We start from the raw sequence: 23,998 nt of genomic DNA on the forward strand, positions 1-23,998 counted from the left end.
GATTATTACATGACCAGAAAAACCATCACTCAAAAAAAAAAAAAAAAAAAAAAAGCTACAACAATAGATAAAAACCACAGTAACAGCCATAATTCTATAAAACATAATGCTGTTAGGTCCAAACAGCACAGTTTTATTGCTCAGCTTTCTGCAAGGGTACAAGAAGTTTATAACTTTGCTTCTTTATTGTCTTTATGTACAGGTGTCAGTTACAAACTCACAGAGCAGCTGATGTTAAAAACTATGCAAACATATACTGTAATAATAAATACAAAAACAGGATTCAAAAGGAAACATGGTGCATTAAAAAAAAAGAAGTTTTTTTTGTACTGAATTCCACCAAAAATCATTAACTCGCTCACACACACAGGAATTAAAGGGGAGAGGAGTCTGCCGAACACTAACTTGTTGTGGTTTTTAAACCAGCTGATTTTTTTTTAAGTGCACAATATCAACCAGAATCAGATTTAAGTTTGCACTTTTATAAATCGCAGATGTTTCTTCAGAAGGTTAACAATCATCTGTAAAACTGTTCAGACTGTCTGATTAATTTGGCTGCTTAACAGGAGGGAGAGAGCATTTTCACCTCGTCTGGAAGCACTCAGCCCCAACAGCTTTTGTACGGAAGACCAAACCGTCCGGAAAAAGCAAAGGCGGCAACAAAGACCAGATGCGGACTTTGTGCACTGAACAAACATACTTGTGAGTCTATATATGCCATCTACATAAAAAAAAATATTTAGTCCAATAACTATTTGGTAAATAGAAGGAAGTGTTGGATTATAACTTGGAGTCCAAGTATGCATAATGTGTGCAAAAAACAAAAAAACCATAAACTTGTAATGCATTTTCCAGTAAAATTATCAAAGATAAAAATCAATGAATATATCTGTAACTAGACAAAGACCACAATTTCAATGTACTCACTTTTATTTGTTTTGTCTCGTGATGAACAAAAATAGAATTATTAAAAAAAAAAAAAAAAAAAGGTTTACGATGCGAGGGGTGTCTGCTAATAAACCACCGATGGCTGCAAGTAAATGCAGATTACATATAACGACAACAATAAAATTAAAAAAAAAGTAAAGAACATTTATTAGATTCTTTCTAAGTCAAAAAGTTTGCTAATAGGAAAATTTATGCAAATAAATATCCTTTAATCTCAAGCATCCATTCATGCAGTGTGTGGTTTTTGTTTGCCTGTTTTCTTTTTGGATGGATGGAGGCTTTGCTGATGGAGATGCTTCTCGCTGTCGCCTCTCTAGTATTTCAGTGACTTTTCATTTTGGTTAAACATTTTCACCATGTAGCACCCAGGAGCTCAGCAGCAGTCAAACTCCAGCATTTGCAGCTCTTAAGATCTCAGGACACCCAACAGCACAGAAACAAAAAACAGAAAAACAATGAATGTCGCCGAACAGATCGCTCCTGCACGTGTGAAATCACACCGCTGTCTGTGCTACCAGACCTCCAGAGCAGCAACTGTGGTCTCCTGTGACAACGTATGTTTGTTAAGAAGTGACGGTGAAAGACCACAAGAAAACGTCACTTTAAACTGCTAGGTTTACACTAATAAAGGTTTAAAGAAAGGGCCCCCATATACAGTTGTATCCCCTCCTCACATACTAGCCTAATGTAAAATTTAAAAAAAAATAATTAAAAAATAAAGGACAACTTCACCTGAGAATGCAAAGAGGTCTGTGACAGACATCAACATGCTTGCATTTAAACTGAACAGAAAGAACAAGCAACAATATACAAAATAGCTATGTATTTGTACATATATACTTAAAAATTACAGGTGTATAAGATATTTTTTACTCTATTTCAAATGTAGTTGTATAGCAAATGAAACGTGATATATTTCAATCTAATGTGAAGAAAGCACTCCTGCCATTACCGCTCAGTTTGTAAAGTGCTCTAAAGTGACGCGAGAACGAGAGAACGAGAGAGAGGAATACTTCTGCCTGTTTAAACTGATGATGTGACCGTTAACGAGCAACTGCCCTCAACAGCTTTTCGCCGAGCCTCATCCCGTGGACAGATGTGCTCTTTTCACATATGCTTTGACATTAAGTGGGCTGAGGCAAGCTTGTCCGGACAGAAAAAAACAGAAGAAAGAAATAGGCATGCTGCTGGAGACAAACGTGTGAACGAGAGCAGGGAGAAAAAGGAAAGGTGAACCGGAGATGAAGGGCGACTGCGACATGGCTACTTTTCCTTGTACACATGCAGAAACACACAGACAAGCATCATTACACGACTGCAGCGATTTACGGAGAAAACATGATTGAGAATCCTTCACCGCCAGAGTTCGACCCTCGAAAACGCCACGAAACACGAGGACCTACGCCCGAATCATCTGTGACAAGTTCCACTTCAAAATGACACGAAATGACCTAACAGGTACAAAAGTACTGCTGGTGTGAAAAATCAAACTAATTATGGCCCACAGATGATCTTTTCTGACTCTTAACTGCCTAAATTATGACCTTTAGCATTTTGAAATGAAACCCTATTGATATCGAAGCAGGACATCGAGGTAGGATGAAGTCGTGACACTCCTACGAGATCAGGAGCAACAGCTCCACGAGGATCGGAAGGTGTTATATATGCTGAGGTTAAGATGGCTACTATGGTTTAAAAAAAAAATAAAAAATGTATATGGCTACCTGCAATATTAAAGATTCAGTAGCATGACATGCATCAGTCAGTAAAAACGGCAAAATAAAGAAACAAAGACTAATGGTTGCTAAATGTCTGGGGGGAATTTTCTAAGATGCTGACGATGACAGAGGGAGGACTCTATAGCAGCTGTTCAAACGCATCGATAAGGGAAGAGTGTGGACCGTGGTGGTGAGAGAAGAGGAAGACTGTAGGCTGGACACGCGCATCAGGCTCCGAGCGAACCTGTTGGCGCGTCACAGTGTCAGAAATAGTCACTATAGTCCTGCACAGTTACACTCGTTCATACACAAAAACACTCTACAAGATGGCTCTCATTCCACTGCGAAGCCACACGTCTCCTCGATTGCCGTCAGTAGCTTGTCGTACAGTTTATCATAGCTCTCGTAGGGCGGAATGTCGATCCGGTTAAAGCTGGAGAAAGAGGAAAACAAAAGAGGATTTGGACATGTGCTGTGAAAAAGGATCATTTTCTACTCCAAAAATATTTAAGTTTTTGTTCCTGTTAAATGTGTAACACATGGATCAGTCCTGGAGATACACGTCACACATACCAGGTATGGGCTTTGGGCAAGTTATTGGTGTTGGCATCAATCTGATGAATGGTGAAGAGTCTGGGCCCTGCAGCGCCTGCAATCAGAGCACGAACAGGATCCATCACCAACATAAAAGTGAACTTGTTATGCTGGTGAAGGTACAAATACTGCAATGTATGTAAAAGTAATGCCTGTGAGCAAAAGCTCTGGATTTAGACCGTTGCAAAGACCTAATTTCATAATTTTCCCCACAACTCTTAGATTTAAAAAAACAAAACAAAAAAAACAAAAAAAAAAAAACACTGATAACCTGATAATGGCCATGGCAGGCACAACGATTTGACAGCGAACATAGTCGCTACTCCCACCTGCTGTGCAAACCTTCTGTTTGTGAGAGTCAGCCAATCAGAAGAAAGTTGGCTTAAATTAAGAGGTTTGTTTTAGACAGCAGATGAAGACAAATAATGATCCCAGAGTACAAGAAAATGTAAATATATGAAGCTGCACATGAACATGAAGTCCTACTCACTTTTTAATTTCAAAGAAAACTGAAGGAATTGCCCATTTGTTATATGGAGGGAAAGCAGAACCAATATTTAAAAGTGGGGTTCTACCTTTTTGTGGGTTCACAAAATAATTTAGAGCTGCAGGCAGAGGCCTGCTGGGAACACACACACAGACACACACACACAGTCAGGTTAAGTACCCTGTAAAGCCTTGAAGCCTTGCAGTGGGACTCTAGATGAGCCAGTAACAAACTGCAGTAATCGGGCCCTCCTCTCCTCGTCAAATGACTCCACGGCTTTCCAAAACCACTTGACGATGTTGGTGTCAGGGGTGCAATGCTTCAGGCGGGTGTTTGACTTCCAGTCGGCGATGTCTATCTTTCCCAGGCCGCACACAATCAGCTGAAAGAAGAGACACTTTTACATCATCCTGGAATTTGTTACAATACCTGAGTGGGCATAGAACCCATCAATATAAATGAAACATGACGATCTTTATGTTTTACAAGAGGTGCTGCTGTCATCTAATGTACCTCTAGTTCCTTCTCGTCAAAGGATTTGAGCAGATGTTGTGGGATAACCTCATTGAAGCCTTTCTGCAGGGCCAGAAACTGAGCCTCAATGCCATGAAGGAAACGCCAGTTCACATACAACCTGCATAGAGCATGAGAGAGCAGAGGAAACAGAGGGTTATCATCAGACAATGATGCAGAGAAGTGTAAAAGAGGAGAGCTTGCATGGGCTCAAATTAAACTCGGCTACATGCTGCACATTGTTGTCTTTGGGTTTCTTTTAGTCCATACCTCACATATTCTTTCTTGGTGTCTTCTGTCACAGAGATACTCTTCCCGTTGGGTTTGAGTTCATGTGGGATGATTTCTCCGTAAGCATTGTGCTCCACACAGAAAGTGTGGTCCAGGACACCAGTGATGTCATTGTCCCTGAGCAGACAGGGAGACAGAAAATACAGGATGTAGAGTGATAAGTACAAGCTCATTGATTCTGATTTCTTTATCTTTCAGTATTTGTTCCACAGTCACTAAATTAAGGGAATTATACTCCCAGGGTGTTTTGTCGGGGCCATTTGTTATGTCATGTTAATGTAAAGGTTTTTGTTTTTTGTTTTGTTTTGGGGTTGTTGTTTTTTTTTTTTTTTTTTTTGGGGGGGGGGGGGGGGGGGGGGGGGGGGTTCTCCAGTGTTCACCTTTACATGATCAGCAATGTCTGAGTAAGAAACAGAACCAGCTGCATCACCAAAACAAAGCTGTTTACCATTAATCAGGCTAAAACAGAGGCACACAAGCCAACACAATTTTTAAAAGCTGCGGGTGAAGGAGTAAAATGGGCTGTTCGTTTTTGACGTCGGATGTTGCGCTCATGTGGCAGCAGGGGGCAGTGCAGTCATAAGAAATGGTTTGGTTGAGGACGAAATGATCAGGTTTTTGTGGGTATCTGAATAAGCGGTGCTCTGAGCTTTGTTTTAATTCATTTTAGTTTATGCAGACATGTTTCCCCCCTGCATGCGTGAAACACTACGATTTCAACTTTGTGTTGTCAGCGTTTAGAAAACAGATTAAAAGAATGATGTGAAAACAACAGGACTCACAAAATCCAGACGAGGCTGTTGTGTAGGTCCGGATCGACGGATTCCATATCATCCAGCGTGATCGGTTTTCCTAGCAGCTGTTTGTAGAAGGGCAGAGTGAAGCCTCCGTCAATGTAGTGGCCGTGAAACACTGCCATGCCCATGATGCGACCCACAAAGTGGAAGTATGACAGGTGCTCCTGCAGATTAAAACACAGAATAGTAATAAAGTGAGATTTCTTCCATAGCTTATCACATTCACCTCACCATTAAGCTGAAGCCAATGGTGAAAACCCAGGAGAGGAAATAATTCATTAGTTCAAGGCTTACAGAACTGAAGCTTGATCATTTAAAGGTGAAGTTGTTCTACCTACCAACCGTATTTCATGCTTTTGCCTGCAGCAATTAGCCGTTTACATACATTATCACATGTCTTATCAAATATTATGACTATTAAACCAAAGAATTCCTACTGGGTTGACAGCAGAGTCCGGGTTAATCTGTAGAGTGTAGATATCATCTCTAGAGTACTGGAACAGGCCGTAGTAAGGGTTCAGCATCTCGTGGGACAGCAGGTACAACCACTCCCTAACACAAATACGGGTTCAGTGTGAAAATGTAATACAAAATAACACTAACAAGCATAAATCAACGTTTAATGATATTTCAAGAACAGGAAAATAAAACGCATGGGACATGTTACCTTGCTACCCCGCCATAATCCAGCCCCTCTTCTCCTCTAAACTTGATCATGAGTCTCTTCCAAAGATCTTTCGGCCGCATCTTCATCACCTGCCGGTACGACTCCTATGAATCAGCAAATTTAACATGCAGGTCAGTAAAAGACGACACCCTTCAGTATCACATTTCTATGCAATACGACTTAAACAGTGGCACTGCTATCTTTGCTGAATGGAAATACACCAACTTTGCAACTTTGGTTGGGTAGGTGTATTACCTGCTGCACAAACACACCAAAGACTGTAAAGGAAACCAACTCACACCTTCAGAGAGTCGTGATGTGTGAAATAAATCAGAACAACCAGTACAGTTTGTCACTGTGCCAAGCGCGCTCAAACTCCACGGTCAAAGTTGAATATGTTTGGCCACCATCAGTGAATTTAACCTATTAATGAAAACTACCCGACCTGGTAATATAAAGGGAAGGAAGAAAGTTGATCATTTGTGTTTGAATTCAGTAAATTACAACAACACAGGTTGTTGTCTGCATGTGTCCTTTTTGTTTACAGGTTTCTATTCAAACAGACACGTCGGGTGTGTGTTTTAACAGGCAGGTAGCTTGCTGTAAACGTCGCCTTCCTCTTAGGGCTTCATAGTTTTGGTGATGAGGAAATGAGCGAAACTATTACAGAATATTTTGCTGGACTCCCACTCCAAGTTTTCGAAACTTCAAAGCTCTGCAGTCCTGAGTCAAAGTTTCTATAATCAGACCAGACATGAGAATATTCATTCATGTGCAGCCTAAAATACTACAGAATTACTACCATCATTAAATACTACTATTAAGATATTGCTTTAAAACAAACAAAAACCTAAATCCTCATCATCATACGGATCCTGTACAATTAAAAAAAGGTTTTGCTTATCAAGATCAGTCCTCTAACACGAGTCCAGACGCTCAAAGGCCACCCTGCAGTAAACAATCTCCTGCCACAGCAACGGCACTGCTGCAGCTGTGAAAACATGACAGATCTAGGCTGCACTGAGTCAGCTGCAAGATTAAATTCATCACAAACACTTTAGTTGTGTAAACTGAAGTTTTGGAGTCTTAAAAAGGTGCAGCTGATGTCTGGTAAACCACACAGCCAGCACATGGGAAACAAATGAAACTAGCCCTCCGACTACAGAATGTTAGTGAGCAAAAGGATTTGTGTACAAAGTCACCAAAACATTACTGAGGGACATCAGAGAAACTCAGTTAAAGATCATTATTTAGCTAAACATTGAGTATGACAGAAAAAAGACCCCTCCACCACTGAAAGGTGCTAAAATGAAGCCAAAAAACCTGAAACAAAATAGCAGACCACAGTAAACAGAGTTTTACGAGTAACATTAAGTAAACTGGTTGATTACTTTGGCCTGCCTCATTGTAGTTTGGGTCTGTACAGCATCAGTGAGGAGACGCCTGTGTCTCCATGAGAAGATAAGAAGCCGTCCATGGAAGGGAGCAGAGTTTATTAACTTCAGAGGATTATTTATTTTTCTTCTATATCAAGATCTACTCTAATCTACTCTACCAGTATCTGTCATGTCAGGCTTGTAATCAGAGTTGCTGTGAGGTAGCAGTACATGAGCCTACATGCAGAGCAGTAAGCAACTTTCTGTTGACTTTTCTGTTTTCGGTTAAGTGAGATTGACCTTCGTTTTAAAGAATCAAACAGGTGCAATGAAATATCAGCTTGTGGCGCAAAGCAAGTGTAACGAGGTGTCACCGTCACTGCAACGCTGCACGAAAACCTCCAGTAGGTCTGCACTTCAGGTTTTCACACTTTCTCAGACGTTCTTCCTAAGCCGTCACATCAAAGGGAAATGAAGTCATATTCTTCATCGCGCAGCTTGGAGTAATGAAGTTACGTCTAGCTACAAACACTTGCCACTGCTGCCTGAGCTCCTTTCCACACCCCCTCCCCATTACTGTTCAGCTGCTGAAATCATCCAGAAAGAATGCCTCTGCCTTGGTAGAACAAATGTTTGGGAGAGCACGAAAGAGGCAGAGGAGGAGAAAAAAAAGGAACATAGAAATAGGTTTTTTTGTGGTGTTGTAAAGGCCATTCTGTTCTGCTTTTCCCTGGAAATCATAAAGTAGCTCTCAGTACTGGTTCTGTGCTGTAATGGGCTATTTCTGATGCACATCGTAAATGGGGTGAAAAAAATTCCAGTAAAAATGCAAAGATTTGGGGTTTGCGAGCATTATGTTATTGTTTTAATGCGTGGGCAGCAGTCATATGATGCTTTCAATGCCACGTGATTAATTAACCATGAATTTGTATGTGTGTAAATTCTTAGTTATTAGGTTTAATTTGAATACACATGTTTGTGGCTGCGTTCAGACGTCCTTCAGATGTTTTCTGTTATTGTTTGCAGCACACAAAAGTTTTAGGTTGGAATGCCAGGTTTATAAATATGACAACTATTCTTAGATAAAACATTTGTAGTCATGCGGTTCATCAATACAGTTCATGGAAATAAAGGTTCAGACGGTTCACTACCTCTGAACACAAAGAAGCGTGGTGTTTGTGTTCATTTTGCATTCTAAGAAGCATGAAGGTTATGAAAAGCTTCAGACCACCTGACCGTGTGTTTTTCCTTGCGTGAAAAGGATTCTGCTTTATTCCTTACCTCAAAGATCTCCTCACGGCTGACCTCAATGCGGCAATGGCCGGCCTGGGGTTGGTGCTGAGAAAGCTCCTGTCGCAGAATCTTCAGCTTCTGCACCAGGTCTCTCTTGTACTTGGGAACCGTCAGGCACTCTGCCTCTTCTGGTAACTGGGCTGGGGACAGGGCTTGCTGAGGGCCACCAGGAGCAACCTGTTCCTTTAACTGAGTCGGATGGCTGAAGGAGGTGAGATGATCAGTAGAGAATAGAAGAAAGGGAGAAGAGCATGGGAATAGATGGAGGGAGGGCATGAAAGAAAAGCAGGGGGGAAAGAAAAGAACAGCGGTTTGTCAGTATGACCCATCAGTTATCTTAAAATGTTTGTCCTTAGATGTTCTTTCCTGAAAGCAAATTACTATTGTGTGATTGTTTATACAAAGACAGAGGAGATATGTCCGGTAGGGAATTCCCTAACTCCGCCATCCACTAACCACAGGACCAGGGAGTTTTGTAAGAAATTCCCTCTGAAGCCCTCACCCGCTTCACTGGTCTTAAAGCAAAAAGTGCTAAACAGAGCTCTAAGCTCTGAGCAAATCTAATCCAGACCTGTGGACAAGCTGAACCTTTGCCCAGACATTTGGTAAATATCACCACCAGGAAAGAGAGTGAGGGAGAAACCCTGAGTAAGCAGAGAGACACAAACAGACACAGAAAGGGGGGGGGTACGAAAATTTAGACAGGACAGTGGTGTAAGAGTAGCTGGCGCCTCCGGCGAGCTCAACTGGACCGATAAGTTGATCTGTTCTTTTCCTCTTCATGTCAAACTTGACCTACTGTTTTGAAAAACACTCTCCATCCCACAAATCTTTACTTCCTGTTTTAAAGCTAGAGAGGTCCGTGGTTCCCAGTAGGTATCACTGCCCACCAACAAGCACAAGCAGAGCTTTCATCTAGCCTGCGGAGCTGCCCTCCCTTTCCATGCAGTTCCAGCTAAATTCGTTTTGCTAGATGTCCGTAGACCTGGAGCTACAGATATGGATCATATGTGAATATCTTCACATTTAGAGGGGGAAACAAACACTTTTAGAAAAAAGGACTAAGAACTAAAGTATGATACTTTTACATCCTCTCTGTAGAGAAGAAAAACAGAGCGGTTACAGGACTATTCATCATCAATTTCTAGGACAACATTTCAAAGAAGAAAAAGGAGGGTGAAGGGAACAAGGAGCGGGTGATCTTAGAGGCGGTGGAGGAAGAGATTTCAGCTGTTGCTGTAGCAGCAGGTGAATCAGGATGTGAAAAGTACCACTGCTTCATCTCCAAACTCAGGCTCAGAGCAGGAGGCTTTAGCTCTCTAGTCTATCTGAGCGGTTCTCAATTGTGTGTATCAAAACAACCTGACTTTAATTCTAAAACACAGCAACTGATGTGCTTAAATAACTGGTTACATCCACACAGACAGAGTGTCAACAGAGTTTGCTAACTATGAGACCATCAACATAGCATTTTGTTTAAAAACAAAACAAAACAAAACATTGAGGCCCTTATTTTTCTCCTCGTTTAACTTCTTCCGCCAACTTATTTGAATTTTTTAAAGCCAACCGCTAAAGTCACCTCTAGTTTTGCTCTGAATTTAGATGGAAGCCTTTAAAAAAAAAAAAAAAAAAAAAAAAAAAAAAAAAAACTCAAACAAACCATAGTTCCATGATCCTGATAGCATCTCTGGTCAAAACTGACTGGCCACTTTGTCGTTTTCTTACTTGAACACTAAATAGATTTTTCACTATTGTCCATTTCTCTCAACGTGTGTTTTTCTTGTCCTAACACAAAATAGAAAACCACCCTTTTCCAAAATGCAGTTAACTATAATTCCAATTAATGCATTCAGTTCATGTTTGTGCGGAAGCCTTGCATTTTTTTAGACAACAAGGTCTATTGTGAGGAAGGTGGAATTTGACACTGAGGCACTTAAATGCTGACCTTCATCTTATTTTGCCCCCTTCGTTTTCAGAGCTTCTATGTTCTAAGAAATATTTAGATACAGCCTATGGAACGTGAGCCATGGTGAGGATTCATGTTCTAACTTCCTCCAGCCCTCACTGTGGTTTTGGTGGTGAGATGCCTGGGTGGGCCTCGTAAAAACAAACTCCATCTCTCCCTTGAGCAGGGCAGCAGCCCTCATTTTCCTGCGATGAGACATGCAGACAGCAGACGACTGCTTTAAAAGAAGCTACTGTCCTCTGCTGGGAGTGTCAAAGCTGCTGTTGACTAAACAAAGACAGCAAACCAACCGGCATGAATTGAAACAAAAGAATGAGAAAGAGAGGCCTTCCAATGCAGTATCACATATCCACCCACTTATTCCAACACTTAGTGTACACTTGGGTTGTTGGGATCAGTGGGTTGAAAAAGGCCTGTCTATCTATGAGGGCTTTCCAAGCTAAACGGGTACAGTGTTTCACCAGCCTATCCCTGTATAATCAACTCAGCTGCTATTTATTTTATTGGCAGGCGCCGGGGCTCCTAGCATGTCAAAGAAAGGGTAAGACTGCAGTACAGCAGTCTTGAAAACCACTTTTAGGAAGGAGGAGGGGAAGAACAGATGCCTTAAAACAAAACTGAATGAGTTGCTTTTGGCTGGAGGACTTAAGAACCATATAATAAAGCGTAATTTCAGCGCACTTTTTCTTCTGAGGGCACAGTGCAATTAAAAATATGTTTCGGCATAGTTCACTGTCTCAAGTTCCCAAATGGGACAAACTCTGCATATTTGATGGTAAATATAGAAAATACAAGCACAGCAAAACTGAAAATCTTTCCCTGAGCCAAAAAAGAGAAATGGTTCTTACTGATGTGACAACTGTGAAATATGATGAGTGGGGAGAAATCTAAACTTTCAAATTCAATCTAAAAGACACAGGATTGTGATATTGTTATTCCATGCTAGAGGGAACAGGAAAAAGAGGCTGTAAAGGTCAAGAAATTAAGACGCAAACATTTGCACAAACTGGATGACCCCACACCTGAACCGGCGGAGTCATGATAGCCTCTCTCTGTACTTGCAGGCTGTGTGTGCAGAGCTGCACGTCTCTGTGTGAGAAAGTTTACTTGCTGCTTTTTACACTACAGCTTGCACAGGTGGGATATAATGAGTGGTGACTAAGTGTAGTAGTGTTAAAGCCACATGAACACACCCACTCTGACCCCCACCCAGCCCACAGAATCAAAGGGCCCTTTAATAGTGGGGCTATCAGGCTGGTGCCATGCTCCTTACACTTAAAATGCATAAGAGAACAGAAAGAGCGGGGAGAAATGTCACTGTCGTGCGTCTTGCCAGTGAACCGTGACCTTTGACATTCTTTCTAATTTTAAAATTAGAGAACTTCTGCCTTCTCTAAAAGCAGATGCATTACAGGAAATAAGCACTAGACAAACTGTGGATAGCCTGATGATGAAAATATTCTGTGTATGAAGACATTTTCTAAAAATAAAGGATTAACATCATTTTCCATTTCTGATCATTATGTGATTTCTGATTTAATTAGAATTTTTAGCATCCCATGGATACTAATGCCTAGCTAAAACTGGTAGAAGTTACACTGTATATATTTGTTAAGATGGATTTTTTTTTTCTTTTTTTTAAATTTAATTTTAGGCTTTAATCCATGTAGTTTTTTCCTGTTTGCTCTAATACTAAAGGTTCCCTTTCAGGTGGCAATCACTGCACTGGTGAATCATGTCAGGTTTAGAAAATACAGTAGAAAAAGTCAAAATCCCCACAGCCAAGTAATTTCCATTTAGCTCTACAGGTTATTATACTAAATATAATCATAACTTCACAAAACATCAATGCAAATGTTGATATAAATGTCATCAAGATTTACTGCTTGGTTGGGAAAATACCTGCTGATGCCCAGCAAGGCCCAATCCAGCGCCACCTAAAAATACCTTCAAGCAAACACTGATGTAATTTTTCAGACATACTCTATGAGTGGGTGCAAAGCAGGAAGCTAAGTATGCGAGAGACGGTGTGGCAGACCACAGTAATGCAGCCGTGTCTGACTGTCTGACTATTCGAGCCCTGCATCAGCTGAGGTCAAAGGCAACAGGGCTGTGAGTCTTATTTAAATGAAGTGTATAGGATTACAGTTTGCATCCCAAATCTGCTCCATGCATCTAATACTGCAGACTAAACATGCTGTTACTACAGAGAGGATGAATCTGAATCATGAAACAACAGAAAGAGTGCAGAAATGTGAGGTACTCTAGCTAGCAAGCTTCCAGCCAGCGTTTTTTTGTCACTGGAGTTAAAAATCAAGAAAAATATTGTCTGCCACATCACATAATTTTTTCAGCTGCTGTTTACGACATTGCGGCCTGAAGCACCAAAGGCTGAGCTGAGGTCAGGATAATAAAAATGGAGCACATGTCTGCATTAGCTGCAGTGCAGTGAGTCAAAAAGAACATGAAATTTTTTTAAAGAGCTTCAGGATCGGTAGAAAGATTTTTTTGGAAAGATCATCAATGTTTGATGGCGTGAAGTGGGCAGTAAATCTGTCAGAGAGAAGGAGTTGACAGAGTTTATATTTGTTCCATATCTGATCTGCCTTCCTCTGTGTCTTTTTAAAAAAAAAGTCATAATTTTTTTTCCCCCACTCTATAGTCAGAATCTCTTCATTGTTTTTGAGTGGCCAAGAATTTCATTCTGTGTCTGTGTGACAGAAAATGACAGGAACATTAATTGTGGTAGTGGAAGGAAACACAAACAACAACTGCTTTTCTTTTCCAATATGCACACAAAATTTCCTGTTGTGCTCTCTCCTCCTGCAGTATGCATACTTTTGTTAAAACCCACGGACTCTCACTGAAATCAATTCTTGCTGCTCTGAAATGGAGTTTCATGCCGTACTTAAGTGCGTGCTTCTATGTTATAGACCTAGGAAGTAGGAGGAAAAGTTGAAGAAAAAAAAAAAAAAAAAAAAAAGGTATCTGATCTCAACTTGGCTGATCTCTCTTTCGAGGTCATCTTGTGCATGACTGGATGACTTTTTTAGATGTCTCAGTGGAAGTCACTTTCTGTATCCTTACACTTGCACTTCTGTGATGTGAGCTGGATCTCCTCCAGAGTGTCAAAAAGATTCTTCAACATTAATTTTATTTAGTGGAAGTGGAAAAGCTTACTGGGAGCCAAGTGTTACGAGTGGGACAGGTGGTGGGGCAAATATTTTGTTGGTGTGTTCTCAGTGTGCTCGATGTTTGTGAGTGTAATGTATTCAGTATATTTTGAATAGAAATATAGAAAACTATTCGGCGCGTATATAAAACAGGTCCGCGGCTCTGAACCGTAGTAAAGGGACCTCTGGCTAATACGTCGGGTTCTGTGTCGGGCTCGTAGCCGAAAACTAGCTTTACTTTGTTGTCTGGGTCAACTTTGCTAGCGAGAGACAGAGAGAGGCGTTGAAAGGCTGCTCCAACGGGACTTATTGTTTCTGAGGAAAACACGAACACAGTGTACAGTCGAGTCTTAATAGCTTACTTACTGCTGGGCTCGTCAGACACTCTTTTTGGCTGCAGTGGTTATTATTATATTTACATGCTTCCATCTCCCGTTTCTGCTCGATGACAGCTCGTACTTTTCGACTCTGTCCTTTCTTCCTCCCCTCGTGCTCACAGACACATAACGGGTATGGCAGTCCATTCTCCCTGCAGCACAGACTACACTGCCCATGAGGCTACATTCTTTAGGGTGATGCCTGTAACACTCTGCCTATTGCCTTCATATTAAATAATTTTTGAATAATAATTTTTAAAAATATTTCTTCACGTCATTATGCGGGCCACAATAGAGGTGACATGGGCCACGAGATTGAGACACAGGCATTAGAGGCTCTTAATGTGTGTTTTGTTTGAGTGGAATTATCAAAAATAGAGAGGAGGGCATAACCTAACATATGAGTCAGTTTTAGATTTAATCATAAATCGTACAGTTCAAGTCATCATACTGGGACTTCCAGGGAGAGATCGAAACAAGCAGCTGTACTGGAAGCTGTCTGGGTATGCACAGAAAGATGGCCTTGAGGAAGAGATCAGCCAACTTTAAATTAGGTATTTTCATAATACCTTAAATGCAGTTTGGGGGCTAAATATTCTTAAAAGTAGATAATATCCAGCAATACTGTTTGGAAATAACAGTGAAGCTTGGCCCTTTCTCTGCCAAGAGTGTGTGAAAGACAAGAGGCGCTTGGTGACTTCTGACTTGCTGCCGACCAGAATTCGCTAAAATAAAAAAAGCAAATCAAAGTAGATGTTACTGCATACGGATCATGAGTGATGACTGAAACAGGTTGCTTTTCAGTTTACAGATTTTCCAAAGAAAATGCTACATATTATATCTTTAAATCCTGACAGCGATAAAAGAAACAGGTCCTGGTATGAAGTCAGCAGAAAAATCCAACACCTTTTCAGGACAGAAACGTTCAAGGTGGAAGCACAAAGGGGATTAAAAGAAAAATACACAACAAGGAGGAGGAGATGTAGAACAAAAACAGTGGTGGTGGTTTGACTGGTTGTTCTACTAGTGTTTACATACCGGCTTAGTAGACAGAAACTTAATGAGGCTGATACTCCCAAATGTTTCGACGAATCTGCTTCACTCGTGCAATATGTGTAAACAGCCTGGTGTGGCATTCGTGCATGTGCCTATGCAGCCTCTGTATTACTGCCTGCTGTTGTTTGTGTACATGCCGTCACAGTTCAGCCTCTCACCCAGTAAGAAGTTCAACATTTATCACCACTAAGAAAATGTTGTGTTTCAGTGCCAAAAGTAGAAAAGTGACTAATACTGAACACATTCCAATTTTGAAGAAAAATAAATAAAATTAAATAAAACACTGATTTTGAAGTGCGTTTACTTTTTCCTGCCACGGTGACTTTTCTACTTGAGTACATCAGGGTAGTAATTAAAAGCAATGTTGCCAGTTTTTGGTTATGGTCAGACATAAAGGAGCAGCTTTAAGGAAGCAGATACTATCTGAGCTGAAATTGTTTTTACAACTGTGCAGTTTTACATATGCGAGGTATACCACCGGACCATCACACGCCAAAGTTTTAAAGCCCAATTAAAAATGTAATCCAGCCAATATTCGACTAGGCTCTCTAAACTCCCCCCCCCCCCCCCCCTCTGTAATTGTACCTAATAAAAATACAAATAAAGACAACAAGTGCTTACTTTTACATACAATAACGTATTCGGATATTACATATTTCGGCAGAGCAGAACATTGCCCTTGCTGTGACACAAAATTGCAAACGGACTGTCTTTCAGTTTTATTTTCATTAATATCGTGTGCATCACTGCAAAAGCTGCAGTACAAATGACAGCTTATTAATTTTTCAAAGCTCTAAAGTGTTGTCTGGACTCAAATCGCACCTAATAAGGAGTCAGACAAGCGGTTAACGATGCTGACTGTGGATAACATAACTGAGCTTCAAATCACAACCAGAGGCTGTTCTGACACATATGGATACTATTTGACCAAATGACCAGATGTTGATTTCCCAAACATGTCTATCGTGCCAGCCGCTATTATTGCAAGAGGTTTTGACTAAGATTTTCTACCAAAAAAGCAAAGACGGAAAAATCCCTACATCTCTCTGTATGCTCCTCTTGTTCTAATAATCCCCACTGCACACGCTGAAAGTCGTAAGTAAAGTAAAGAGACCTCCCTGACAGCCAAAATACTTCCTAAAATTTAGTCTGTCGTGTCTACAAAAATACCACAGACAATTTTGGTGTAATTTTCACTAAATTATGCGTCCGGCCTGCGTCTTCTGTTGAAGAATAAAAGAAGATTTGTGCTAAGCTAGCAGCTGCTTCGCTAACATGTGTTTAGTATTTTCATGAGTGAGGTTTGGCTTCATTGGGTCAGTGTACTAAGCGCTGATCTTCCATGGAGGCAGGCTGCTGACAGACTAGACGAGCATAATGAAAGATGAACTGACAGTTCTCCGATACGGACAGCAGGCCAGAGAGTGTGTGTTTAATACTTGCATGGCATCCAGTTGAAAGGTAACCTTGAGAAAAAAGATTCGCACATGTTTACAATAACACAAGCAGACATGCTCCCCCTTTGGATGGCATTTTCTCTCATGGTATTATAACAGTGCAAGTCTGTGTGTATATAGTATGAAAGCCTATGTGCCCTGTGGACAGTTTATCTGTACGTTGCAGATTATGAATGCTCATGTTCTTCTCTATGCATGTCTGTGTTTTTGTGTGCATTTGTGGGTTACCTGAGGTTAGTGTTTTGGCTGTCCATGGCCACACGGGAACCATTTGGACTTGGGCTGCTGGAGAAAGCAGGAAAGAGGAAAAGACAGAGAAAGACAAAAGGGGGGAAACGAAGAAAAGGACATAAAAGAAGGTGAATGGCAGAGAAGAGTATTGGAGCATTGAAAACATCAGGGGATGGGATTAAAAAAGGAACGGAAAAAGAGGACAGACGTGAAAAAGGACAGAATAAAGGACATAAAGAAAGAGAATGTAGGTAAGATCAAACAAGAAAAATGGTGTAAAACAATCCAAAACATGGACAAAATAAAGAAAGCAAGATTTTTAAGGTTATAAACAAATAATAGGATAGAGTGTTAACATAAAAGAAAAGAAAAACACGACAGAGGAAGTGATAAGGAGGAACAAAACAGCAAAAAGAGTGAGTGAACCATATACATATTCATTGCTGGTGGATTAAAGAATGTAAGCAAAACACATCCTCTCTTCTGTTGGTTACTCCATACACATGATGACAGGAGTACTGTTGATTTCCACTAACACAATGAGCGGGAAGCTCATTTTAAAAATATTAAGCCATTAATGTCCCTCTGCTTCAAATACAAAGATGTCAGAAAGCTAAAACAAACCTTAGCAGTGCAATAGGCACAGTGAGGTCAGCACTCAATGACGATGAAACGTTGGACTTCTTTTAGAAGAAGAAGAATATAAATGATGTCTTAAGCAATGAAAATATCTACTTTATTTTACAGTCATATCCTTGATCAGACTTGTTACTTTAATGGTTACCTGGTTTCCAAATAGCTGAGGGTGCTTTACAGAAACTACCATCAGTGAATTATGTGTTTCAGTCACCGCTACGCTCATTACCTTATGATTATAGAGGGACAGCTAATAAAAGGCTACAACAACTATATACCTGCATACTTCCAACATATCTAACTTCATTCTTTGGCATCTGACAGTTGTATGGAAATGTTTGATTCTTATATTACAGAGTGAACAGTACACAATAAAAGCAAGCATTTGTCTGTGCATACCACCACAAACCTAAACAACAACCATGGGACTGCTCTCAAAACACTCTTGAACAATTGTTAAACTCACTTGAGCACTAGATGCAGGTTAGCAGACAGCCGTGGGTCTGTGAACTGTGTTGTTCGATTGTTGTGGTCAACAAAGTAGACACGGCCGGTGGCAGTGTTTCTGATCTCCCAGCCGGGTGGCAGTGGGCCAAGCTCCTCACAGTTTACATTGCTTAAGTCCCTGAACCAAAAAAAAAGATTAAACTGTTACAAATTCACTCATGTTGCATTGATCAACCCTCTTTAATATAAGTAGCTGGATAGCACTGACACCATTAACTCGAGGCAAGATGAAAACGTTTTGCTACTATGATCATAAAAATAAAAAAACCAATAACTTAAGTGCTGTTCCTTAACTACAAAGTCGTGTCATTAGGTAGCATGCATATGCAGCTACAAGTGGTGAGAATGAAACTTTTACAGGATGCAATCTAAAAACAGGCAGTGCTGGTGCAGAGGTGTACGAGGAGACGACCTTGAAGGGCAGATGGGTCGTGCCACATACCTACTACAATTAATACACTACCAACTACAGTAAAACCAAATAACTGTTCATACAGAATTTTATATGAGGGACAATTTGTTGACATATTTGATGATAGTTGTGTTGTGTGATAATAAAATAAAGTGATAACCTGTAACAACACTGTTGTTACCACTGAAATCATCATTTTGCCCAAGTCCTTGTTCTTATTTCTTGATTCTCCTTCTGTCTTGCAGAGTGACATTTCTGTTAGCAGAAACTAAAGTTGCGATCTGGGACAACGCTGTAGCCTGAGGAGCTTCTGTGCCTTTCCTTGTGTGTGAATCCATCGTCCTTGTGTGAAGTGAGGACACATCACTCAGGCACAAAGCACATGCCTGGCTGCACTCATCGCAGATACTGGGTCATTTTAGCAGCTCTGTCCAAAATGACCAAACCCAGAGGTTTATGCTCTCAGTCGGATGCTATGTGAGCAGAAGCTACATCGAGGTGTAGCCAAAAACATAACGCAACAGAGCTGCTTGTAATCTTTGGGGAATTAAGCAGAGAACTGTTGAGAGTTGGTGAAAAAGCATGATTGAATGCAGAACCATTGGCTTATAGTTTGGTCAGTTCAACAAATGCAAAAATGCTCTTCCAACTCCGCATCAGACCCAGGGGTTGTCCGTTTGGCTGACACCGAGTCTGAAATTTGACTAATAAGAGTGTTTTTGAACACGAAAAACAGCAACAAAGGAAGAAATAACGTCTAATTCAACCAAGTCAACTCCAGTTTGCTCTTGTCAGTTTTGCAGTTTTGTGTCAGGTTTGATACTAGGAATCGAACAAAAAAAGACAACACACTCATTTCAACACACATTGAAATCAGTGTGTTGTTAATTCCAGTACAATCATATATATTAACAACTGCATATGCCTTATCAAATAGGAATTGAAAAGGGTTTTTACAAGTAAAGGCACAATGAAGATGAAAAGAAATATATGAACACAAATGAGTTACCTGGGCACCCGGGGATCATGCCATGTGCTGACTCCAGTCTGTGTATGGAGGAAGTAAACTTGGCCCTGCTGAGTTGTTCTTTGTTCTGTAACAGAGAGGAGATTCATTTGTCAAAAAAGGCCAAAAAGAGCACAGAAAAAAAGCTTGGGACTGTTTGTGGGACCGATGTTCTGCAGTCTACATGGGTATAAGCAAGGATAGGGAGTTTGTGTATTCTGGAGTAGGAGAAGTCTGTTTATAATTTATGTGACAGCCAAACTGCTGGGACACTGTTGACCTAAGAGTTTCTTAAGGTGTGTGCCAATGTAATCAATTAGTTCCTCTTCAGTCTCCAATAGGTCTATCCCAAGGGGATGGGAAAAATAAAATGTGAGGGAAATGTATCAAAGACTTCCATGAATGTTTTTCCTTGTGGACAGTTCGCTGATGCATCCTAGTTGCCTTATTTCACTTAAAGGTTTGTGCGTGCTTTGAAAGTAATCCACCCCCGTTAACCTTCAGAAACAAAGGAAATGGAAAGTTAAATGCTTTCATGTCGCCAAACCCACTAATTCGTGTGTAAACAACCAGAAGAAATCAAAGGGGAGTGACACTCATTTGTAAGCTATCATTAGCTCATTGAATCTGTGGTTCCATCCAGCGCATAGATGAATGGAGAGCAACTGTGTGAATGTTGGCATAAAGTCAGTGCTGCAGTGGTGGGGTATTCCTGTGTATATTCACCAGCTAATCCATTACTAACTCCCACTCCAACTTCCTACTGGCAAAACACATTCCCTCTCTCCCTCTTATTCTCTCTCACCACACCCAGCCAGTAGTTCAGAGGGTTCAGCTAAGGAAGAAAGCTCTTGAGTTGTTGGGCATCAGTGACTCACTTTGTCCAACCTCAGCCAGTCTCAGTGGACACAGCAGGACCTTTCAAAGGGGGCACAGATCCAGTAGTGTCATTCCCAAGCACTGGCATATAAGCACCACACTTAAAATAATAATTTATTTTACAGAGACTGTGGCTATTGTGGGGTCCACTGTGGCTGACTGTGAGAGAAGAGCACTTCTTTGCAAAGAAATCTTTCCCACGTTGGAGAGGGCAAAAAACAAACAAACAAAAAAATAAACCCCAAAAACCATTTCTCTGTTATTTTCCCCCAAGTACTTGCATGCTGTAAGCAAATCCAGCTTAAAGAATAGACCAAAAAAACAAAAACCCAACCTAAAGTCTCTTCTTGGAGTGAAACACTGAGCTATGAAAAGGATTCCCACCTTCTTTTCGTTGTGGGAATAATTGCGTGCAAAGCCAAAACATTCCAATAGTTAAAACGAGGAGAGGTGAGGAGAGGAGCCGAGAGGAGAGGAGAAGAGGAGCAGTAACACAAACTAAGGCTACGTTCACACTGCAGGTCTTAATGCTCAATTCCGATTTTTTGATCAAATCCAATTTTTTTATCTGCTTATTCACACTACAAATAAAATGCGACAGCAAACGCGCTCTAGTGTGAACGCTCAAAGCGGCCCGCATGCGCAAAAGACATCACACACAACGCGCTCTGTTTAGACCCAGAGCAAACAATATTGTTTGACTGATGGCCCTTAATGTGAAGACTTTGGACTTTACGTTTCCCAATTTTTGCTTCAAGTTATTTTGTTATTTACATAATAATGTAAATAACCTAATAATTATCCTTATTGCTGTTTTAGAGAGGAGCGGTGCTTCAAAGGTTAGTTGCAGATTTCTGTCAGAATCTGCAGATTATACAGTACAAATAAAATGTTCACGTTGTCTTCCCAACAGTTTCACTGACATCTACACGGGATGGCCAGGAAGCGTTCGCGCTGATAATTGGCGTCTGTCTTGTGTCAGTGACGTAAAAGACGGATTTAATGCGACTTGACGGTTCAAACAGCAGTCGCTTTCTAAAACATCGGATATGTATCGGATTCAGTACCACATACGAAAGTGACCCACATCGGATTTGAAAATATCGGATTTACACTGTCATACCATGATCGGATATGGGTCGCATAGGGTCCCCAAAAAACAAAAAAACAAAACAAATCTCATTTGATGTGCTTTCGCCTGCAGTGTGAACGTAGCCTAAGTGATGACTGCAGTTGTCACGATGTGCTTCTGCAGGGTGGGGGTGGGAAAGGAAAGAGGCGAGAAAGTGTGAATAAATCGAATGACGGGACGGGAATACAGGAAAAGACAACAAAGGGGAAGTTAGAAAGCTATTTAAATGAGATTCTCATGAAAAGAAAAAAAAAAAAGTGACCCCAGGCAACAAAGAAAACACTCGCCCCAGGATCAGAGCGCCACGTCTTTCATCTGCATACCTTGGATATTTGGGGTTGGGGGGGTGGACTGATTTTGGATTGCACTTTTGGATGTTCCAAAATGCACTTTTTTAGTTCAACGAACATGGGATTTGGTAACCGCTCTAGTCTGAAACAACAGCTGTGAGAACGTAGTAGCTGACAGTATAATCACACCAGTACAATATAATGTGATGTCAATGAGGCAGCTTTCACTTAGTGGTAACAATAAGGAATTTAAATATAAAACAGTAATTAATACTAGATTTGTATGCATTTCCCGCTTTGCCATGTCTATATTTGTATACAACAAAGAGGCAGAAGAAAAAATCTGATGAGTTGGATGAGGTTTTGGCTTATACTTGTCAAGTTCATGCTGACCGTAGAAAGAAACTCCATCTTTCTTTAATGTCTCTAAAAGTTGTGAGGCATCACAGATACAGCATTGGTCTTCATTCATTATGACACAATAAGCATTCCTGACCAAAGCAACTCCCTACAGCGTCTGGTTTAGGCCATAATTTGGCTGTAGTCTGAACCACCGATGTGTTAATACTAAGGCTACGTCCACACGTACACGGGTATTTTTGAAAACGGAGATTTTCCGTTTTCGTTTTAAAAAATAATCCCGTCCACACGTAAAGGCAGAAATGAAGGAAAACGGTGCTATGAACATGCCAAAGCAGCAGGTGGCGCTATATTCCTAACCGTGTAGAAATGTTGGCCAATCAGAAGTCTAGAAGCCTCGCTGGGAAAAAGTAAACAAAGCTGGGGCATAGAAGCAGAACTGAGTCGTATGTGTGGAGGGACAGTAACTGTGTGTGTATATGTAAGCATTTAAACACTGCAGAGAGTACAATTAACAGTAACAGTATTGTAGAAATTCATTTCACCGAAACAATAACGTGGCGCACACTGTGACGTCAAAAAAGGCGCACATCTTTGACGCTGCGTTTTCTCAGTTTTTCTCGTAAATGCAAAAACTGAGTTTTAGAAAATATCCACCCTGGCCGGAGTTTTTAAAATTCTCAGTTTTCAGTGACCAAAAACGCTGTTAACGTGTGGACGAAAGGTGCAAACGCATAGAAAAATCTGCGTTTTCAAAAATACCCGGGTACGTGTGGACATAGCCTAAGTGTGTGCATTTGTGTGTCACTCCACTGTCTCTCACCATAACCCTCAGGCAAATCTGGCGGCGTATGTAGGTGTGTTCGACTCATGTAGTTACGATGCCGCTGCGATCGAACCCTTCGCTCCTGGATCCGCTGTTCGCCCGGAGGGCCACTCGCCTCTGCCCCATTAACGGGCGTCATCACTGGGGTGTTTTCATCCACCACGCAGCTCAATGGACGCCCTGATGGGCTGGAGTACTCTGATGCTGGTCTGGAAAAGAAAAGAAAGGGCACATGGTCAAAGTGGGGTGATAAGGGGTTTGTATTTCACTTTTGCCTCCATTTTCAAATCACATTCTATGAATCGGTACATACTCTGACAGTATATTTCTTGGCATATCTGAAATAGCTAATCCTATGTTTGAAAGAGCATTTCTATTCCATCTTGCTATAAACTGGGTGAATAACTGAAAAGAACAATGTGTGCTTTTATTCCTACAAGTCGTATGTGTGACTCCAAGAAACAATTTTTTGGTGAAGTGATAAATGGTTGGCTTTTAGTTTTGGTGAATTTAAGCAAATGTTTACCATGCTTACCAGCAAAGCTGTGTTTTCTGTTAAGTCTCAGAAGCAGCAACTTGATCTCTTTTTGGTAAGCACACAGACACATGGATAGCATCTTTGTTGCAAAACACTTTGTTTCATATGCTCTCTTGAAGATAAATGTGTTTTATGATAATGCTTAAGCTTTGAATAATATCAGTGATTATGGGTTGCATAAAAAAAAGAACAAAAAGTCATGAGACTACAGTCTGTGTCAGCATGTTAAGAGCGGGACTTGCAAACAGATATCTGATAAGGAGACACAAACACAGACAGGCTGGCTTACTGGCAGTCATTGTGTGTGCAGCCTGTCTGACCACTGTCTGGCTGTCCAGAGTTACTGACGCCTTGGCTATCTAAAGTCTTGGACCCACAACCCCTCCAAATGCTCTTCCTCCTCCCATTTCCTCTTTCACTGTGCTTATTTCCCCCCCCCCCCCCATCTCTGCATCGACTTTCCTTTGT

General features: G+C 40.9%; 1 protein-coding gene across 3 annotated transcripts in view; it reads right to left on the reverse strand.

Moving 5' to 3' along the window:
• Positions 1-999: 999 nt before the first annotated feature.
• Positions 1,000-23,998, reverse strand: part of LOC146630833 (E3 ubiquitin-protein ligase SMURF2-like) — a 60,902-nt gene continuing 37,903 nt past the window's right edge. The window contains exons 8-20 of one of the 3 annotated variants that reach the window (XM_085354984.1): positions 22,990-23,201; positions 19,509-19,593; positions 18,047-18,205; positions 16,942-16,995; positions 8,673-8,886; positions 6,016-6,119; positions 5,786-5,900; positions 5,334-5,512; positions 4,531-4,668; positions 4,261-4,381; positions 3,928-4,129; positions 3,240-3,315; positions 1,000-3,099 (exon numbers count right to left, since the gene is read on the reverse strand). In XM_085354984.1, coding sequence (XP_085211110.1) covers positions 3,000-3,099; positions 3,240-3,315; positions 3,928-4,129; positions 4,261-4,381; positions 4,531-4,668; positions 5,334-5,512; positions 5,786-5,900; positions 6,016-6,119; positions 8,673-8,886; positions 16,942-16,995; positions 18,047-18,205; positions 19,509-19,593; positions 22,990-23,201 — 1,759 coding nt within the window. In that variant the 3' untranslated portion in view covers positions 1,000-2,999. Of the gene's footprint in view, positions 3,100-3,239; positions 3,316-3,927; positions 4,130-4,260; positions 4,382-4,530; positions 4,669-5,333; positions 5,513-5,785; positions 5,901-6,015; positions 6,120-8,672; positions 8,887-16,941; positions 16,999-18,046; positions 18,206-19,508; positions 19,594-22,989; positions 23,202-23,998 lie in introns of all 3 variants that reach the window. The other 2 variants (XM_085354983.1, XM_085354985.1) reach the window with 2 other exon arrangements.

This window comes from Diplotaxodon limnothrissa, linkage group LG6 (assembly GCF_057381915.1).
Source record: "Diplotaxodon limnothrissa isolate DT_005_m linkage group LG6, D_limnothrissa_male_GT1.1, whole genome shotgun sequence".
In the NCBI taxonomy this organism is placed as follows: domain Eukaryota; kingdom Metazoa; phylum Chordata; class Actinopteri; order Cichliformes; family Cichlidae; genus Diplotaxodon; species Diplotaxodon limnothrissa.